The 19,914-nt window shown below is 31.6% G+C and overlaps 1 protein-coding gene across 1 annotated transcript; it reads left to right on the top strand.

Annotated features, from left to right (window-relative positions):
- Positions 1–869: 869 nt before the first annotated feature.
- On the top strand, positions 870–19,186 carry LOC139488301 (polycystin-2-like). Its single transcript, XM_071273798.1, has 5 exons — positions 870–1,102; positions 8,311–8,485; positions 8,681–9,907; positions 14,163–14,295; positions 17,367–19,186. The coding sequence occupies exons 1-5, from the start codon at positions 944–946 to the stop codon at positions 17,368–17,370; spliced, it is 1,698 nt and encodes a 565-aa protein (XP_071129899.1). The 5' UTR covers positions 870–943; the 3' UTR covers positions 17,371–19,186.
- Positions 19,187–19,914: the final 728 nt, after the last annotated feature.

Below are 19,914 nucleotides of genomic sequence, written 5' to 3' on the forward strand. Positions count from 1 at the left end.
TATCCAATTCTCACAAGTTGTTAAACCTTTTTCTCTTATGGTCAACACTGTCATTGTGTAAACTAAAAATTCAGCGGATCGTTGATCTAATCTTTTCCACATTACACGTATGACGTCATATGTCATGTTTCGTTGTCAAACTTCAAAATCAGACATTTTAAAGCTTTTTGTACGCTTCAGAATGTAATAAAAATCTTCATATCACTTTTTGGTATAAAACTCCGTGCGGTGTTATACGAGAAATATCTCTTCATGGAAGATATTGATAACAGGCCAAAACCATATGAGAAAATGTTTTCGCTTACGGTTGTGGCCTGTTATCTATTTCTGGCATGTAGAGATATTTCTCGTATCCAAAATATGCACACATGTCTGTATCGAAATGCAAAGAAATAAAATATAATAAGCACTAATAAACCAGTTTTGAACTGTAAGGATCATTTTGATCTGAACACCCCTTAAAAAACTGAACAATGGATTATTAATTTAAGTTCAGTGTTGCAGTAAACTATCAAACTTAATCTCTTCGGTACTGTTCAGAAATTTGTAGTCAATTAAGATATAAACAGTCAATGTTCTGACCGTTCAGTAGTTGTTAATTACGTGTACAAAATAATTACATTCTGAATTGTCTAAACATCTACTGGACAGTACAGTATTAACTGCAAGTAATATGTCAGAACGGTAATGAATTTCAAACAACAGAATATCAGAAAGTTAACTTAAACTCTTAACAAGCCTTATCGTTTTTTTAGTTTCAGACTTATCAGATGGTTTTTTAAGATTAATGTGACTATTTAAGACTATATCTGTGAAGTGAAAGGAAAATAGCAGGTTTATCTAAATGTTTACAATTTTTGCAGATAAACGATTGACTGCGTCACCACTAAACCATTCGAAAATAGAACAAGCTCGCAACGAAAGGCATAAAGAAATAAAAATAATGGAAAGTATAGAACAAGTCCTCATTACGTGTTTCTGTTTATGGATTATATTTAGCATAAGCTACAGTTATAAAGATGACAGATCTTATAATTTTCATCAAAACATTGCCACCAGGCTTCTGACTCCTGAAAATAAAACACTGCAGCAGTTTGGCAAGGTAAGGTAATGCTTCACAGTCAAATTACAAAAAACTACGTTTATTGAGCAAGGTAAAATATTTAAACAAATCAAAATACATTGTACAATAACCCTGGTAGGACAAATATTTAATATGACACATTCACACTAGAAATGCGTGTATTTGGTCCTTGATATATTTCACAAGTTTCAAATGATTTGGTGGATGCTTGCCAAATTTAAAAACTTTCAAAATAAGAACTCTGGAAATTTTTTTGAAACAAAATATTGTGTGCATTTTAATAAATTCATCCTATATGTATTTGATAAAATAATTAATATTAAATAAATTAATTATTTTTTAAAAACACTCCAAAGAATGTATGTGTCTCTTTACGTTGTATATCTTACAAACTAACTCTGGTATTTCTTAATTTTCTGAATTAATGTGTAGTGTTGTAGTGTTGTAACTAGATTTCTATCGTTTCTTAAGCAATTAAAGGAAATAAGTTATGTGATATCTCTATCAAATATAAATGCCATTACGCTCATTTTTTTAATTAAAAAACAGGTGTCAGGGCATACATTTTTCTTATTAAACTAAATCAGGCAAAACTTTTGGCGTGCTCTGAAAGAAAACATATTCTTTCTTAAAAAACAAGCATAAATGCATAACGTTCTTTAACATCATATTTCAAGGATTTATGACATACGTGACGATTTCCTGTCAACTTCCCATTCTCTACAGGGACTTACCCTTTTCCCTATCGTTTGACGTTTACATATCTCAATTGACACGTAACGCGCATGCGTGTTTACATGATACTGGCTTTCTTTAACAATAGTGTGATCCTGACGGAAACAACTCCAGGAGGAAGACCGACTATAATTTTGTTTTACGGTCACCATCATGAACTGTGGTGTCTGTGTTTCAACTCACAAAGTCCTGTTATTGCGGTCTGAAATCTTATAATCAAGAATTGCATCTGATCTGTCAATTTATCAATTGTGTCCTTTTTCCTATTATGACAATCAAACTGAATATAGATTTACATGGCGGATGATGTGTGGACTCATTCGGTTTCTATTGGTTTGTAGATTTTTCGATTCCCTCAGGTTCTGTTTGTTTTTCTCTAGATTTGTATATTCCAGATGGATTAACGAGATTTGAACATTGATAAACTACTTTGCCTCCAAGTTACCACTGATGTAAATTCCTACTAAATATAGTTATATTGATAATAATGATATCAACCTATAATGTAATTAAAAACCACCAAAAGAACATGTTTTTTGATATGGCAATAGTAAAATCCGGTTTAAAATGTTATATCAACGTCAAATGATAGCTTATTGTACGCTGATTCTAAAAAACATATGGTTGATATATAGCTTTTTTTCTTGGCTTTTATTGTTATGTTGAATAAATGCATGCATGATTTAGCTTACATATACACAGCTACTTTTGCGTCGGTACTATTTCTGTACTTAAAATATGTAGTACTGGAAATTTACTTTTAATATTTAGTACTATTTCTTTACTTTTGAATAATTGTAATATGTATGTACTTGTATTTTCCAGTACTTGATTTGTACTAAAAATATTGGTACAAAAATAAAACCAACAATGATCACAGTATTCCATGTTTGAACATCATAACTTAATAAGATTTGAAAAAGACAAACTTTCAAAATTCTGAAAATGTAACCGTGCAACCAAAAATCTGTAGTACTTAAATGGCAATTAAAAATCAAGTACTGTAAAATACAGGTACCTAAATAATACAATAATTTTAAAGGAGCAAAATAGTACTGAATATTAAAAGTAGATTTCCAGTACTACAGGTTTTTGGTACAGAAATAGTACCTATGCAAAAGTAGCTGTGTAGGTATTGTATGTTTTAATGTGTTTTTTTTTTTTTTCGTTCCGCATTTTGTGTTCAGGTGTTTATATATCTAGAGAAAATGCATGCTTTAGTCTATTTCAATGTGTGTTAATTTATAAGATCACCTTAAGAAGTGTATATATAAACAATTGGAGGATGTGCGAAGTGCTTTTTTTTTTTATACCTTTAAGACTCTACATTTCTTAAAAATAAACATTAAGATTGAAATAAAACATGTACATTTTGTACATTCAATACTCAAAAGAGGATAGAAATTTATACCTTAAGGTGAGCTTTAAAAAATGAATATTTAGTTTTTGATCTCAATTATAATAAATTAACAAATTGTGTATGCTTATTTAAATCCAAAGATGCAAAGTGACACCTCACATGTTGTAGTGATGTGATATAAACATAAGAAAAACTTGACCAGATCGGATAAAGAAGCACATAACAATGGACATGTTGTGGGGTTAAGGTGCTTCTTGTGTGATCTCTTCTCTTTTGTCGACACAATTATTTAATGTTTAAACCTAATTTATTAATTATAAGTTTTTTAGAAATGGTGTTTAAATATTGAGATGTAGTACATATTATTATGCAGATCAGTACAAAACTTAGCCTGGCTTAATTTTGATCTAAAACACATTGAGTTATCTCCCCTAGAACACATGTAAATCTACATTAAGATCAGAAATATCTTCGTTTCATATTATATGTTTTAAATGTGTTTCTTTTTCTTTTTTGTTTGTTTATTTTATGTATATTTTTATTACAAAACATGGATTTCTGGTATTTGGCATATATATGAATATTTTTTTCAGGAAGTTAAATATTATGAAATCAGTCCTGATGTCTCGCATGAACTATTTTTCCTTTGTTTTTACAAATATCATACTTCACAGTTGAAGAACAAATATCATGATGGAAGGAAAAAAACATTAAAATAATGTCCTATAATTGTCAAGGACTTCACATGAAGGAAAAACGGGGAGATATTTTTGATTACCTTAATTCAAAAGATTTCAATATATATTGTCTCCAGGATACACACTTTATAGAACAAGATGAAGTTTTGATAAAAAAAAATGGAAATGCCATTGTGTTTTCAATTCATTTGCTTTAAACAAACGAGAAGTTGCTATACTGTTTAAAAATAATTTTGACTATAAAATACACAGAGTTAAAAAAGATTGAGATGGCAATCTGGTGGGATTGGATCTTATATATTGAAGACAAGAGATTTACTCTGATAAATGTTTATGGGCCAAATATTGATACTCCCTGCTTCTATGACAACTTAACAGAAATTATAGATTTCTTTGGAAATCAGCTCTGTACTATTTGTGGGGACTTTAATATTGTTCAAAATTTCAACCTTGATACCCATAACTATATAAATATAAACAATCCAAGATCTAGAGAGAAAATTTTAGAAATTAAAGAATATAAGAATCTTGTCGACCCATTCAGAGAAATATACCCTCATGTTAAAAGGTTTACATCGAGAAGGAAAACCCCTTTTAAACAATCTAGATTAGATTTCTTTTTGATTTCTGAAAGCCTTATAGATAACATTTGTGAAGTAAACATTGGTAATAGCTACAGGTCAGATCATTCACCAGTGATTTTGACTTTAAAAATAAATGAATTTATAAAAGGCAGAGGCCTCTGGAAGTTTAATAACTCTCTCCTTCAAGATCCTGAATATGTAAAACTAATTAAACAACAAATTACTAACACAGTTGAGCAATACAAAATGCCAGTGCATAGAGGGGATGCTTAACATAGTATTGATTATTTAGATATTGTTTCTTCAATTAATGATCAACTATTGTTGGAGACCCTTCTCCTTGAGATTAGCGATAAGACTATTTCTTATTCAACATGTATAAAAAGAGAAAGGACAAAACAGGAAATCCAACTGACTGAGGAGATACAAAATTTAGAAAATGAGGTAAGTATAGAGGACACTCTTGATGAAATAGAAGCCAAAAAATGTCAACTTAGAATTTTGAGACAGAACAAGGTTAAAGGTCAATATGTTAGGTCAAGAACCCAATGGATTGAAGAAGGAGAGAGACCAACAAATTTCTTTTGTAATTTAGAAACACAAAGCTTTGTCAACAAAACTATAAAAAAAACTAGTTACTGATGAAAATACTGTAGTAGAAAAGCAAAAAGAAATTTTAAAATAATCAAAAATATTTTATGAAAAAATTTACAAAAGACAAGAATGCCTTAAAAAAGTAAACCTATCAAGGGAATTACCATCTTTGACATCTAAATTAAATGATATCGAAAAAGAATCATTAGAAGGTAACATTTCTTTTGCTGAATTAACGCAAGCTTTGATTAGGATGAAAAATAATAAAAGTCCTGGGTCAGATGGTTTTCCTAAAGAAGGCAAGTCAAAACAGTTCTTAAAAAAATGGCGTCCAATTACACTTTTGAATTCAACATACAAACTAGCTTCTAGTTGTATTTCTGAGAGGATAAAGTCAGTTCTAAACAGAATAATTGATTCTGATCAAACAGGCTTAATCCCGGGTAGATTTATTGGGGAGAACTGTAGACTTATATATGATATTTTACAATTTACAGAAAATGATATCCCTGGTATTTTATTACTCATTGATTTTGAGAAGGCCTTTGACTCTATATCATGGGCCTTTCTTTTTGAAACACTGAAGAATTTTAATTTTGGAGACTCTATTATGAACTGGATAAAAACATTTTATAATGATGTTACATCTACTGTCACCCAGAACTGCTGTCTGTCAGACTTTTTCCGTGTGGAGAGAGGCTGTATACAGGGTGTCCTTTATCTCCTTACATTTTCTTGCTATGTGCTGAAATATTAGGCATCTTAGTAAGAGGTAGTGATGAGATAAAGGGTATTACGAGATACGATTCAGAGTATATCTTGTCTCAATATGCAGACGACACATCACTTATTTTAGATGGGTCGCCTTCCTCGCTGGATGCATATCTCCGTGTATTACAATTCTATGCTGAGGTATCAGGACTGAAAATTAACTAAGACAAAACAAACGTTATATGGATAGGTAGTAAAAAACATAGTGAAGACAAAATATGTGTAAAGTGGAGACTGAAATGGGGTTTCAGTACCTTCAAATTATTGGGTATCACTTTTGTGTTGATTTAGATAGAATGTTAAATCTAAATTATGCTCCTCGAATACAAGAAATAGAAAAAATATTACAAAAATGTCAAAACAGTCACTTACCCCGTTTGGTAAAATAACAATTATAAATCATTAATTATATCAAAATTTAATCATCTGTTCCTGTCCATCCCAGGTCCAGATGATAATATAATAAGTCAACTTAATAGTAAAATGTATTCATTCATTTGGGATGATAAGCCTGACAAGATAAAGCGGGATCTTCTAAGTCAGGAATACTTCCGAGGGGGGCTAAAAATGATTGATTTGAGTAATTTTATACAAGGGTTCAATTACTTGGGTTGGAAGATTATTTAAGTCAAAATCTAAATGGATTCAATTATTTACCTCCACCCAAAATATAAATTTTACAGAGTTGGCTTATTTTGGAATTATTAAAAAATCAAAAAACAAATTTTGGGATGAAGTTTTTCATGCATGGAAAACTATGTCAAAACTCGGACATCCATTTTATTTTGAGGAAGTCATTTCTACATCTATATGGCATAACGAACATATTAAAATTGATAATGTCAGCGTTTACTATAAAAATTGGGCACATCATGGGGTATGGACTATAAATGACCGGTTAGATGAAAATGGAAATATATTAACGTATGAAAATTTTGAAATTATGTTAATTTCAAACCCATTTTTCTACAGTTTTATGGACTTATATTAGCACTAAAAAGGTGGCTACAAGACATTGGAATCAACACTGAAAGAGAAAAAAACATCAGGCTAATATACCTTTTAACTTTAATATTTTCTTCAAGTCCGAAAAGGGCTCAAAGGACATGTATACTATTTTAAATCAAGGAATTTTACCTACAGATTTTGAAGCAGGAAAAAATGGGAAGGTATTCTTAACAAAATTGTAGAAAATTGGAAAAAAATACACTTGTGTGTAACCAAGGTTTCAAAAAACTCTAGGTTATGTTGGTTTCAATATAGAATTATTCATTATATTTTAGGGACAGATGCTTTACTTTTTAAAATGAAGCTTGTTAATTGTGATTTGTGTACATTTTGCAAGGAAGAGCCTGAAACTATAGAACATTTACTTTGGGGTTGTCATATTGTAACCGACATTTGGCACAATCTAAATTCATGTATTTTCGATAAGGTTCTTATCGATATTCCACTTAATTTGAAAATTGTCATTTTTGGCCTCTATGAAAATTATCAACTGAATTTTATTAAAAATAAAGTTATCTTACTGACGAAGTACTTTATTTACAGATGTAAGATGCAAGATATAAAACCAAATATAAAAGGTCTTCAAAATTACATAAAAGAAAACTTGATTTTAGAGAAACATATTTCTTCAAAATACGTAAGTGTGGAAGAACACAACTTGTACTGGAACCCTTGGGCTAAGGTCATTAATTAAATTTAAAGATGTATGTATATGAGCATTTGAAATTATGTGTATACTGTTATACCATACCATATGCTCATATATTTCGTGCACTACTATAATTACTATATTAATGATAATGTTATTACTATACGTAAATCCATAGATTTCCAAGAGATAGTTCATAGAATGCTTAGTATGCTTATTTATTTCATTTGCTTGCTTATTGTGCTTCAAGATAAATATATGTTAATACTTGTAAATTCATGAAGAAAAAAATAAATTATTAAAAAAAACAACATATGGTTTCTATTCAATATTTAATTTTGTCATAATCTATAACGGTTACGAAGGAGTTGCGTACACAAGAAAAACAGTGTTTGGGGAGATAACTCTTTCAAAAAAGTGTTCGGCTAAACAGGGTCAGTTTCAAAAGCGCAATTCAAAAGCGAAACCACAAAGCACCGTTGTGGCGGAAGAAGAAAAAAATATTGTAATCAGAAGAAAAAACAATATATCTTTTCACAAAAGTGGAAAGAACTTATTATCTAGTTTATAAGGAGTAAGAGACATATTTAAGGTGTGAGCAAACAATACGGGTTGTTCTTTTCTATAAATATGTCAGGCTTAATGGTATACTTTCTATATAACGTTTGTCATTAGTATACGTGAATATTAGTATAAAAAATTAATTGTTGTAGCCATGATGCAAATATGATTCTGCTAATTTGTGTGATTAAAATTGTAATTACGGAGATCCTTTAAACAAATAAGTGCATTAAATAAAGAAACACATAAACTAATATTTTTTTTAGATAACACACGTCAAGGATTATATGAAATGGCTGCGATATACAGCGTTTCCAGAGTTGTATCCTGAAACTGATTATACAGGAGAACGTTTACATTGGAGACTAAGACAAAATTTCCATGATTTGACAAGTTTCAGAGTTGGACCACCTCGACTGAGACAACTTCGGGTCACAAATTGTAAGGACAATCATTTTATCTTATATTATAACGTTCATATGAAATTCAAATTACATTACGACTTAAGGTTGGGTTATATTCATCAATCATAGTACATGTAGTAACAAAATAAAAAGAGTATTTAAATATGTTTGCTTGAAACAAACACTTTTACTAAACATTTTTTACAGATTGTTATTTTCTTTTTATTTGCAGCTTCTGAAGTCTTTTCATTTTTTGGTAGAATTCGAACGAGACCGAAATATGACTTACCGATGGAAGAAAACAGAGATTTTTGTTTTGGTTGGGTGAGTGGTATATGTGACAAAGAAAGAGAGGCACGTTCATTTTCGTATGCTGGGTGGAAATTCACGAGTGCCGTTGATATATGGGGTATCCCCATACCTGGACGCTATAGCACATACGGAGGTGGCGGATATATTACGGAACTAGCTGTAAACTTTGATTTTTCAAACAGAACTTTAAACGAATTAACAGACTATTTATGGATTGATAGAAATACACGAGCTATTTATCTAGAGTTCAACTTATATGCACCCGGTCTCAACCTATTGGCGTACAACATGTTTTTAGCAGAATTTCCTGAGACAGGAGGAATAGTTACCTCGTATACTATATATCCATTCCGAATATATTTTCATCTTGGTACGAATGGTATCTACACATTAATTTGCGAAATATTATTTTTATTATTTTTAGTCGCTTTAACAGGCAAGGTCGTGTCAGGTATTATAAAGAAGAGAAAAACGTTTTTTAAAAGTATCTGGAACATTCTAGACTGTTCTTGCATTACCCTGAGTTTTGTGTGCATTTCAATGTATGCCGGACGTCATATTCTTGCATCACAAACCATGGAAAAATTCAAGGAAGATCCGAAGCAATTTATAAATTTTCAGCATATTGCAATATGGGACTTGTTGTTTAATTTGCTGCATGCTACTTTGTTATCATTTTCAACATTGAGATTGGTCGGTATTCTAGGCTATGACAAACGATTTAGTAAGATTTTCCTGGTTTTGAATAATTGTGCAAAGGATTTATTCTGGTTTGGTATTTTTATTCTTTACGTATTTTTGTGTTATGCCGCTCTTGGATATTTGCTATTTGGAAAATATATTGAATCATATCGTGATATATTTGAGTCTATGGGAACATTATTCATTAGCATGATTGGAAAGAGCAAATTCACAGAAATAAATGAGAAGGATCCAATTATAGCACAATTTTATTTCTTTACTTTCATCCTGCTGATAGTATTTACATTACTGACCATGTTTATAGCCATTCTTGGTGAGAGTATCAGTGCAGTACATACCATAAACAAACGAAGCAAGGCAGAAGAATTGATTGAATTTTTGTGGAATAAATTTAAGAATATGTTCGTAAGGAAGTCAGAACCTACGACAAATTACAAAAAGCAACGTAAGTGTTTTTCTAACAACCAAAAAAATTCTTGTCTCTTAAGAAATATAATTACGAATTTTAAAAGTATAGGATATTGATATAAGTTATTAAAGAGAGCCCATCGCATGTTAATAATAAGATTGTGGTGCGATTTTAAAAGTAAAAGGGATATATGCCATTTAAATATCTATGATGATTCTATTTATACCAACGGAAGGGATATATATTTTTTATTGTTATTTAATTATAAGTAATATGGATTTTTTAGCTGACATAAAGTCATTATGTTTACTATACCTCACTAGATTATATTTACTTTAAACAACAACTTTTGATTATTTGATTTAACTATGTTGTATATATATATATATATATATACAACTCGTCTAAACATCAACCCAACAATGTTAGATCTGTAAATTTGCTTTCGCAAATTTTTGGTTCTTATGTCTGACTATGTGTAGTGACAACGGATAATGCATTTAATCTTCACAATTTCTTTCATGTTTTACAACAATCTTCAGATGAAAGGCGAATAAACTATGAGACGGTAGTTAAGTACCAATTGTAACGCTATTGAAAGCCTTATGCGCATTTAGTCATGGCTCGAATTTGATAATAAAATACTGTTCCTTTATGGATCTTCTAATGTCACATTCTACATTAAATTTATAGAACAGGAACGGTCTCATAGTAACAATTATTCGGCAATATTGGACTCTTTCATTTAGATATATATCTGTCTATACTCAAGACTTTTAACAATTTGATATATTAATATATGAAATATATTAACACAGTTTTTGCTGTTGGATCAATTTATTTCACGTTAAGCAATTATGTCTGGTTGGTTGCTCTCGCAATTTTGCCAATATAACGGAACTCAATACAACTGTTCTACAGGCGGGAGGTTAAGCTAGCTACAAAATAAAAATTAACCCACCATTTTGTTCGATAAGTCCTGTATTTTTGTTATTTCATTTTTAGCTCACCTGGGCCAAGTGAGCTTTTTCATCACTTGGCGTCCGTCGTCCGTCGTCATTTACTTTTATAAAAATCTTCTTCTCTGAAACTACTGATACAAATTTAACCAAACTTGACCACAAACATCATTGGGGTATGTAGTTAGAAAAATTTGTCCGGTGACTAGGCCAACCAACCAAGATGGACGCCATGACTAAAAATAGAGCATAGGGGTAAAATGTAGATTTTGGCATATATCCCTGAAACCAAAGCATTTAGAGCAAATTTGAAGGGTACAATTGTTCATAAGGCCAAAGTCTATCTGCACTGACCATTCAGGCAATACGTTGTTAGTTTGCTGCCCCTGAGTTGGTAATTTTAAGAAAATTTTGTAGCTTTTGGTTATTATCTTGAATATTATTATAGATAGAGATTAACTGTAAACAGTAATAATGTTTAGCAAAGTAAGATCTACAAAAAAAGTCACATGACAAAAATGGTCAGTTGACCCCTTAAGGAGTTATTGCCCTTAATAGTCAATTTTCACAATTTTCATAAATTTTGTAAATTTTTTCGAAAGATTTTCCAGTGTAACTACTGGGCCAAGTTCAGTATAGATAGAGATAATTGTAAGCAGCGGGAATATTCAGAAAAGTAAGATCTACAAACACATCACCATCACCAAAACACAATTTTGTCATGAATCCATCTGTGTCCTTTGATTAATACACACATAGACCAAGGTGAGCGACACAGGCTTTTAAGAGCCTCTAGTTTAATCATTGCATACTATCCAAAAGATACTAAAATTATGTAAATTATAGTAATATTGGACGAATCAAATGTTTAGACGTTTGTATTATGCAGATTTCTTGAAACGTGTCATCCCATTAAGCTTGACAAAAGAATGGGATTTACTTAAATCTTCGTTATAAAAATATGAAGATGTGGTTAATTACCAGTGAGACAACTTTCCATAGACCCCGTAATGTAAAAGTTTGCGTCTAGTACAGATCCCCGTTCAGACTTCAAGTTTTTTTAGATATTCAACTATCTGAATCGTCATGTTATTCTCTAAAACAGAGCTAAAACGATTTGGAGCGTTTTTAACAATGATTTTCAATGAAACATGTTTGTACATGTTATTCACGGAGATCATTAGGTAGTTGTTACCATGACCATCAACGTACCTTTTTTGTCTTCGACATTTCCTCTAGAAGTGTTGAAAAATGATGCCATCTTTCATCCAGAACTCAAAAATAGAAATGTTTGTATATATGTGGAGGGTGGTTGAATGAACTGATCTCAATCATGATTTCTATGTAAGCGTCACAATTTCTAGTAAAGGTGAATAATAATGCCAATGCATCGCTTAGCGCCAAGTATTTTAATTTGATAGACCGGAAACGAACGGATGGACGCACATACTCATGCTCCAACAGACAAATGTATTACTATGCTGGTATAGCCGAGCGTTTGATTTTGTCAAGTTTTCAGCTCATCTGGCCAAAAGGGCCAAGTGAGCTTTTCTCATAACTTGGCGTCCGTCGTCCGTCGTGGTCTTCGTTGTCCGTTATCTTCTCCTCTGAAACTTCTAGGCCAAACTAAGGCAAACTTGACCTAAATCATCCTTAGGGTATGAAGTTTAAAAAATTTATCTGATGACCCTGTCAATCATCCAAGATGGCCGCCATTTCTAGAATATGGGGGTACAATGAAGTTTTTGGGATATATCTCTGAAAATAAAGCATAAAGAGCAAATCCGACATGTGGTAAAATTGTTCATCAGGTTAAGATCTATCTTCCCTGTTGTTAGGTTGCTGCCTCTGAATTGGTACTTTTAGGGTCAGCCAAAAATAATCAACCCTGTATAACCTTTATGGCCAATCGCACCACAGGACACAACTGCACCAGGAATGTAAGAGTAAAAAAAGTAAATCACCTGATGGCGGGATGCATAAATACCGAGTCACGTCAAAATTCATACGACAAAAAGAAACATAATGGCACGAAGACAAATAATTAAGTAAAATAAAAAAAATACACAGCTTTAGCAACTATATCTTCTGTGACATAGATATTCCAAAATAGTCTCTTTTAGAGTCGGTACAACTTTCGAAGGAATGATTTAGACTCTACGGCTTGAAACCATGGGTCAAACGCTTCCTTGTAAGCAGGAAACCACTGTTAAGGAAACCATGATAGAAAACTGAAGCCCGGTTATACGGTATCAACATGAGAGAGATTTTTATTCCATATACAACCAATGTTGGAATGTTGCTTCAGAAAAAATTGAAAGTTCATATTTGAAAATGAATTCGTCTCTTTTGTCGGAGAGCTTAGTTCTCTATATCTCCTCATTGTCAATTTCTAGACGTGAGTCTAAAATTGAAGGTGAATTAGTTGTATTTGTAGTTTACTTCTACCCAAGTTCAATTAGATAAATCAACATACTAGTAGTCACCAAAGTTTTTTCAGAGAGAGGTTATCATTTAGAAAGCGGATCGTCAAATTAAATGATGATTCAAGGTTTTATTAGTTTTTCGTTAGAAGCTCCTATATGATGAATGTCTAATACTAATAAAAAGAAAAACATTTATACAAGGAGAGCAGGATGATTCCAATAGGATTGTCGAGTGTTTATTAAAAAAAACACGTCCTTGAAACGAAACCATGCTAATGTTGTTATTTCAAAACATCAAGTAAACTGATCACATCAGTTTCAGTGAATATTACATTCCATTTTTTGTTCCAATCTTTATGTTGCTCCTGCCCATACACAATATGTGTATCTGCATTAGCCGTCTCTTTTTTATGGAATATAGTTAGACTAATTATTGCAATCTAAGTTTACAATTAGGATACTAGTGTAAAGGGTAGAGAAGTCAAAATTGTTTGTATCTAATAGATATCTGACATATTTTAGTATCCACATCTGGTTCACACTTCCACTAGATTAGGTTGCTTCGCAGAAACTATAAACTCCAACGGTTTGTATTACTGACATGAACTTCTTGCGATTAATCTATTATCTTCTAATTTTTCTTTCAAATAACTCCTGAAAAACGTGAGAGGAAATACCAAGGCGTTAATCATAAACCCTACGCAGTATAAAAGAGGAGCGCAATGATCAAAAGAAAAACGCCGAAAAAAACATCAAAATAACTCATAAACGACACATCAAGCAAGAACATAAATGTTGTGAATAAGATAGTAAGATTTTTTTTCGTGTTACCTGGAAAACTTAAAAAACGAATATTTCAAGAATAGGAAGTAATATAATGTTTTATTTCTTTTTAATTCTTTGTAGCATTTCAGAATACATCTATTGGTATCCTGTACGACATAAGAAAAGCCTTTAATGATTCTGATGATGATAAAAAGTTTCAACGAGTTACTACAGACTTCAAAAAGAGATCAAAACGTATTTTTGATACCAATAAGTAAGCATGATTTTTTTCCCGTGTACACAATGAGTGCTTACTTTTTAAAGGAAGGAAATATTTTAAGTAAAAAATTCTGGTTTAAAATTGACAAAACCGAAGTAATATAAAGTTTAACACAGCATAGACCTATCGAATAGTAATTTGAAAATATCACGACTACTGTCTCACCATATTTAAACGATTAAATTCCGTATTTGTTCTGAAATAGCAAGTATTTATGTATTTTCCGTAAATTGTGTCATCGTTCGGTCAGAGTGATAGAAGGGTGTTTAGAGGGAAAATATTCAATAAAGTAAAAAAAAAAAAATAGTTGAAAGATTCATTGATAAAATTATCAAAAGGTTAAATTCCGATCGATATATACCACATGAAAACAGACGCACGCCAATATTTCTTTTCTTTTTAATTTTGTCATAAATGAAGCGAGAAATTCTTTATTGTACTACAATGTGTATATGTGTCATAGATTTGAGTGTAGAACTGCAAAGTTCATGAGACTGGACAACATTCGATGTAATATCACTTAATCAGAACTACCACGTATGACATTAACGATAGAATTATTACCTTTGTCATGTTTCAGACTAACAAAGAACAAGTCGAATTGACATAAAAGATGTTTCGAGCATTAATTCAAAAGATATCTAACAATATAAGTTGAGGAAAAAGTAAAATCGCACAAAAATACTGAACTCCGAGGAAAATTCAAAAAGGAAAGTCCCTTGAGGGTGGCATTCAAAAGCGAAACATTTGCAATATCGCTGAAACGCCAAACAAATATGTTTCTTACTATTAACTTCCCAGGAATTACAAATATCTCAAATGATGCTAAATCAAATAATTATATATAGCATATGTAACACAAGCCGAATTTAACATGAATAAACTAAAACCACGTTTAAACTTATAAAGTCTGGCGATTCAAGGTCCAGAGATAACTTTAATTATCGTGAAACGTATACACTAAAGACTATACGTATTGCACATGATTCCGGTTAATTCGAATTAAACAAATTTGATTTAGTGAAATACCTTTATTGAGTGTACGGAAGATGGACCGGTGTCTTTTAACAGGTAATAGTCTTTGTAAGAGGGTTATTAACGGCCATAGAGACGAGAGAATACATTGTACATTGAAAAATGGGCCAAGCTAATTCAATATTACACTTTCAATAAATGTAAACGTATTGAACTGGAAAATAGGGCAATGTAGTTATATATTTTTTATAGAAAAAGTCAACATACAACTGAATTAAATGCAAACTAGGCATTTTTCTAAAGTGAACATTGATTGGTTAAATATTTCTGAGTCATGTCCTGTGTTTGAATTTGTTTGTTAGCTTTTTGGTCATGAATGTTTGTCTCTAATATTTAATTAACTGTGCATTTGTATTCAGATATCGCAGATCAAATTTATTCGTTCATTGTTTAATCATACGATTTTTGATTGAGTTAAGTCTGCCAATTGATATTTTATCGTATGTTTTTCTTTGTTGTGATGTTATGCTATTGTTTCAGAAAAAGGGAGAAGGTTTGGATCCATTAAAACGTTTAATCCCGCTGCAAATGTTTGCACCTGTCCTAAGTCAGGAATCTGATGTACAGTAGTTGTCGTTTGTTTATGTAATATATACGTGTTTCTCGTTTCTCGTTTTGTTTATATAGATTAGACCGTTGGTTTTCCCGTTTGAATGGTTTTACACTAGTAATTTTGGGGCCCTTTATAGCTTGTTGTTCGGTGTGAGCCAAGGCTCCGTGTTGAAGGCCGTACTTTAACCTATAATGGTTTACTTTTTAAATTGTTATTTGTATGGACAGTTGTCTCATTGGCACTCACACCACATCTTCCTATATCTATTAAGATTTTAAAGTACAAAAAAAACAAGAAATATAAAAAAAAAAAAGAGTTTTCCCTCTGACACATCATCAATTTATTTCAACTTGTTGAACCTTTGAATATTTTTTAGTTCACTTCCAATGTTGTGCTGTTACACCATTGCTATAGATCAGGGAAGGTGGTAGTACTCGCAAACATTTAAACCCCACCATGTTTATTTTGTGTCTGTCAGGACCCTATAATTCAATGTTTGTCTTTTTGTAGCTTCTGTCATACTTATTTTTCTTTCTTGTTGAAACATAGAACAGACCGTCGGTATTCTCGTTTGAAGCGCATGAAGTGTTCACATTTTGCACTGCCATTTTTTTTTATAGCTAACTACATACATTGTATACACATTGGTCATGCTCAGTGTTGAATTCCGTACGGTGACTTAAAGTTATATCCTTAATCATAACCCGTCTTCCTGTTTTGATATGTCCCTGGTTTTTTCTGTATCTGTAAATGATCAACCCCTTAAAACTATACAATTTTCGAAAGGATGTTCAACTAAGAAAGAAAATTAACGAGCTGAATCAATGTCTGTTTGTGTCAAAAATAAACTGTTTTGTTTTTGAGTAAATGGAAGAACATTTCTTTAGAGCGGAGCGACAAATGTAGAAAGGTAGCTTCAGGGGCGGATCCAGCCATTTTAAAAAGGGGGGGTTCCCAACCCAGAGTAAAGGGGGGGTTCCAGCTATATACTCCCATTCAAATGCATTGATCGGCCAAAAAAAGGGGGGTTCCAACCCCCGGAACCCCCCCCCCCCCCCCCTTCTGGATCCGCGCCTGAGCTTACAATCGTATTTCGGTACGTTGTATATCAAATGTTAACACTCATTGAAAGAAAAGTTGATTTATTTACGACATGATCAAAACTGATGTGCATAAAATACTTTACCATAAAAGGGAAAATACACACAGGCTATAAAATAAAATATATTGTATTCGAATCTATCCAATAAGAAAGGGAATACAATATTCCTTTCTTCCTACGGATGATCGACTGACACATGTTAATTTCTGTGTCATTTTGGTTTCTTGTGGACAGTTGTCTCATTGGCAATCATACCACATCGTCTTTTTTTATACTTATGTAAAATTTAGTTTTTTATCAAGATTTGGAGATGTAACGATTTTAAGAAGGAGAAATTATGATAAATAATGATACTTTACCATTATTTAATTGCAGGTAAACAAAATATCAGATGCTCTGCCGCCATTTCAATGAGTGTGAATGTTTAACTTAGCAGAAGAATGATACGTGCATTAACAACTTATGCTAAAATGACAGTCGTGTTAAATGTATAATGATTTCTCAACGAACAAGCTGTTTCAATATCTCATCAAAAGATTTCGCCAATGTAGTTACTCCAACTGTAACAGAACACTTATGATCACTATTCAATTTCCCTAACCAGTGATATTGTTTGCCTTAAATTACAGGAGAATCCCAATTTGAATAAGAAATGGCTTAAAATTATTCCCAAAAAGACAACTTTTTTCCCAAACAGTGCAGTCTCAGTAGTAATTGTGCATGAATACAAACCGAAAAACACTCATTTATACATTTTTCATGCCTAAAATGACTATATGTGCAGATTCGAGGATCAATTTATGTATCATCACTGACAATAAGGGGTCTTATTTCAAATGAGGGTTTTCCTCTTTAAAGGTGTCTGCAAATTGAAGTTCCAGTCAAGTTCATGGTTTATTATAAATTTCCCAATTTGATAAAAATGACGCATATTTTCCCAATAAAAAAGGGTACAGATAGTTTTGAAAAAAGCTAACAATATCACTGCTAACATTGTAAATGTTGTAGATACTTATTGCATCTATTTTATAGCTGTATTTAGTTCTTTGGCTTGTTTCATTTTATCATAATTAATAGTTTGTTTTTCAGTACAATGCATTTTTTTTTAATGAACACGGGGATCTTTTAAGTGGTACTTTGACTTGCCATACAAACTGGTGGGTCTCATTGTAAAATCTGGATCTATATGTGTTTAATATGCTCATGTTGACAACACTATAATGATTAATAAGGCTAAATTTCCATAAGTCAGAATATAAAACTCTTACAGACAATTTCAAATGGGTTCCAGAAAAAAAACACGGTTGTGTATTTTTATCTATTTGCTAAATTTTTTCCTTAAATAAAACACAAAACTTTTATAGATACATTGTAATCATTTTTTATTAGTTGTTCGTGGCGTTGAACTAACTCTCAGTAACTGCGAGTACTCCCAGATCAGAACTTAGTGCCGTTTTGTTGTTGGGATATACAAGTACCCGGCCACGTCAACTGTGTTATTGTTAGATGCATTGCTATTTGTGTCCATCTGAGTTAAGCCTTTTTCAACTGATTTTTATATTTCATTCTTATGTTGTACTGTTACACCATTGTTTCGAGTTAGGAGAGGGTTGGGATCCCGCTTACATGTTTAACCCCGCCACATTCTGTATGTATTTGCCTGCCCTATATCAGAATCCTGCAAGTCAGTGGTCTTTGATTGATGTGTTACATATTTGTTTATTGTTTATTTTTTGTACATTTACCGTTAGTTTTCTCGTATGAATTGTTTTACTTTTGTCAATTCGGAGCATTTATAGCTTACTATGCGGTATGGGCTTTGCTCATTGTTGAAGGCCGTACGGTGACATATAGTTGTTAATATCTGTGTCATTTAAATCTGTCGTGGAGAACTGTTTCATTGGCAATCATACCACATCTTTTTTTTCATAATTATCAAACATTGTCGCAATCCTAGGACTTGGTCTAACTTATTAATAACAATTTAGGTGTCTTAAGATGGTCCTAACTTTAGGATATATTAATAATGGTTATTTTATAAACAAATATGGCCTGTATTGGTTGAATTTACTTTAGGGAACTCCCATTTGATGTTAGGAGGGGGGCTAGGATGAAATATGTTTTCCTGTCTTTGGAATAAGTCAGAGCTGTAATTTGCAACGAACACACAATATTTCGACTCGCATCCTTCAAAAGGAAGGGTAAAGTAAAGAAGAAAATGTCATTTAAAATAAATACATTTTTTATCGTTAAATTGTGTAAACATGCATATGCGGTAAAATATATGTTTAGTTATAAATAATTAGATAATAATTTCTCTTTCCGATGAAATAATTGCCCATTTTTGGTAATATTTTTTTTTAAACTGTCGCCGGGGGCAGAGATGCTAATTAATGCTTTAAAAGGATCTTTTGTCTTTCTGTGGATTTTTTCAGTAAAATGTATGCGTATGCGCAAAAAAGATACACTGGTATTAATAATACCTACCACAATCGACTGTTTTATGAAAATTGGTCTATAATTTAAAATTTCACAAATATTAGCCATCCATATCAAAATTGTTAAAAATTTGATATGACAGTCCTATTGCAATAAAAGTTTAGACATGCTTGAAACAGACTTTCTAAATATTATTACTTTTTATATATTGTGACTTGAATGGAAAGTTTTCTCATTGGCACTCATACCACATCTTCTTATTTCTATTGATTGGTACATAATTTTAACAAAGTATTCGCCTTAACACCCCCCCCCCCCCCCCTTAATAATGTAAGTGATTATGTATTTTTTCACTATACATTTTAAAAGGAAAATACTTCATTAAACATTCATATCCAAATCAAATTTAAAAGTTATGAAATTAATTTTATATTGCCCTTTTTTATTAGAATTTTAATTAATTCCATTAGAATGTAAATTAACG

Source organism: Mytilus edulis, chromosome 9 (genome assembly GCF_963676685.1).
Source record: "Mytilus edulis chromosome 9, xbMytEdul2.2, whole genome shotgun sequence".
Classification (NCBI taxonomy): domain Eukaryota; kingdom Metazoa; phylum Mollusca; class Bivalvia; order Mytilida; family Mytilidae; genus Mytilus; species Mytilus edulis.

Bases quoted from the DNA above. Each gene is read 5' to 3' on its own strand.
- LOC139488301 (XM_071273798.1), top strand. From the start codon at position 944: ATGGAAAGTATAGAACAAGTCCTCATTACGTGTTTCTGTTTATGGATT. The intron at 8,486-8,680 runs GTAAGGACAATC...TTTTATTTGCAG, and splicing joins ACAACTTCGGGTCACAAATT to CTTCTGAAGTCTTTTCATTT. The intron at 9,908-14,162 runs GTAAGTGTTTTT...AATTCTTTGTAG, and splicing joins GACAAATTACAAAAAGCAAC to CATTTCAGAATACATCTATT.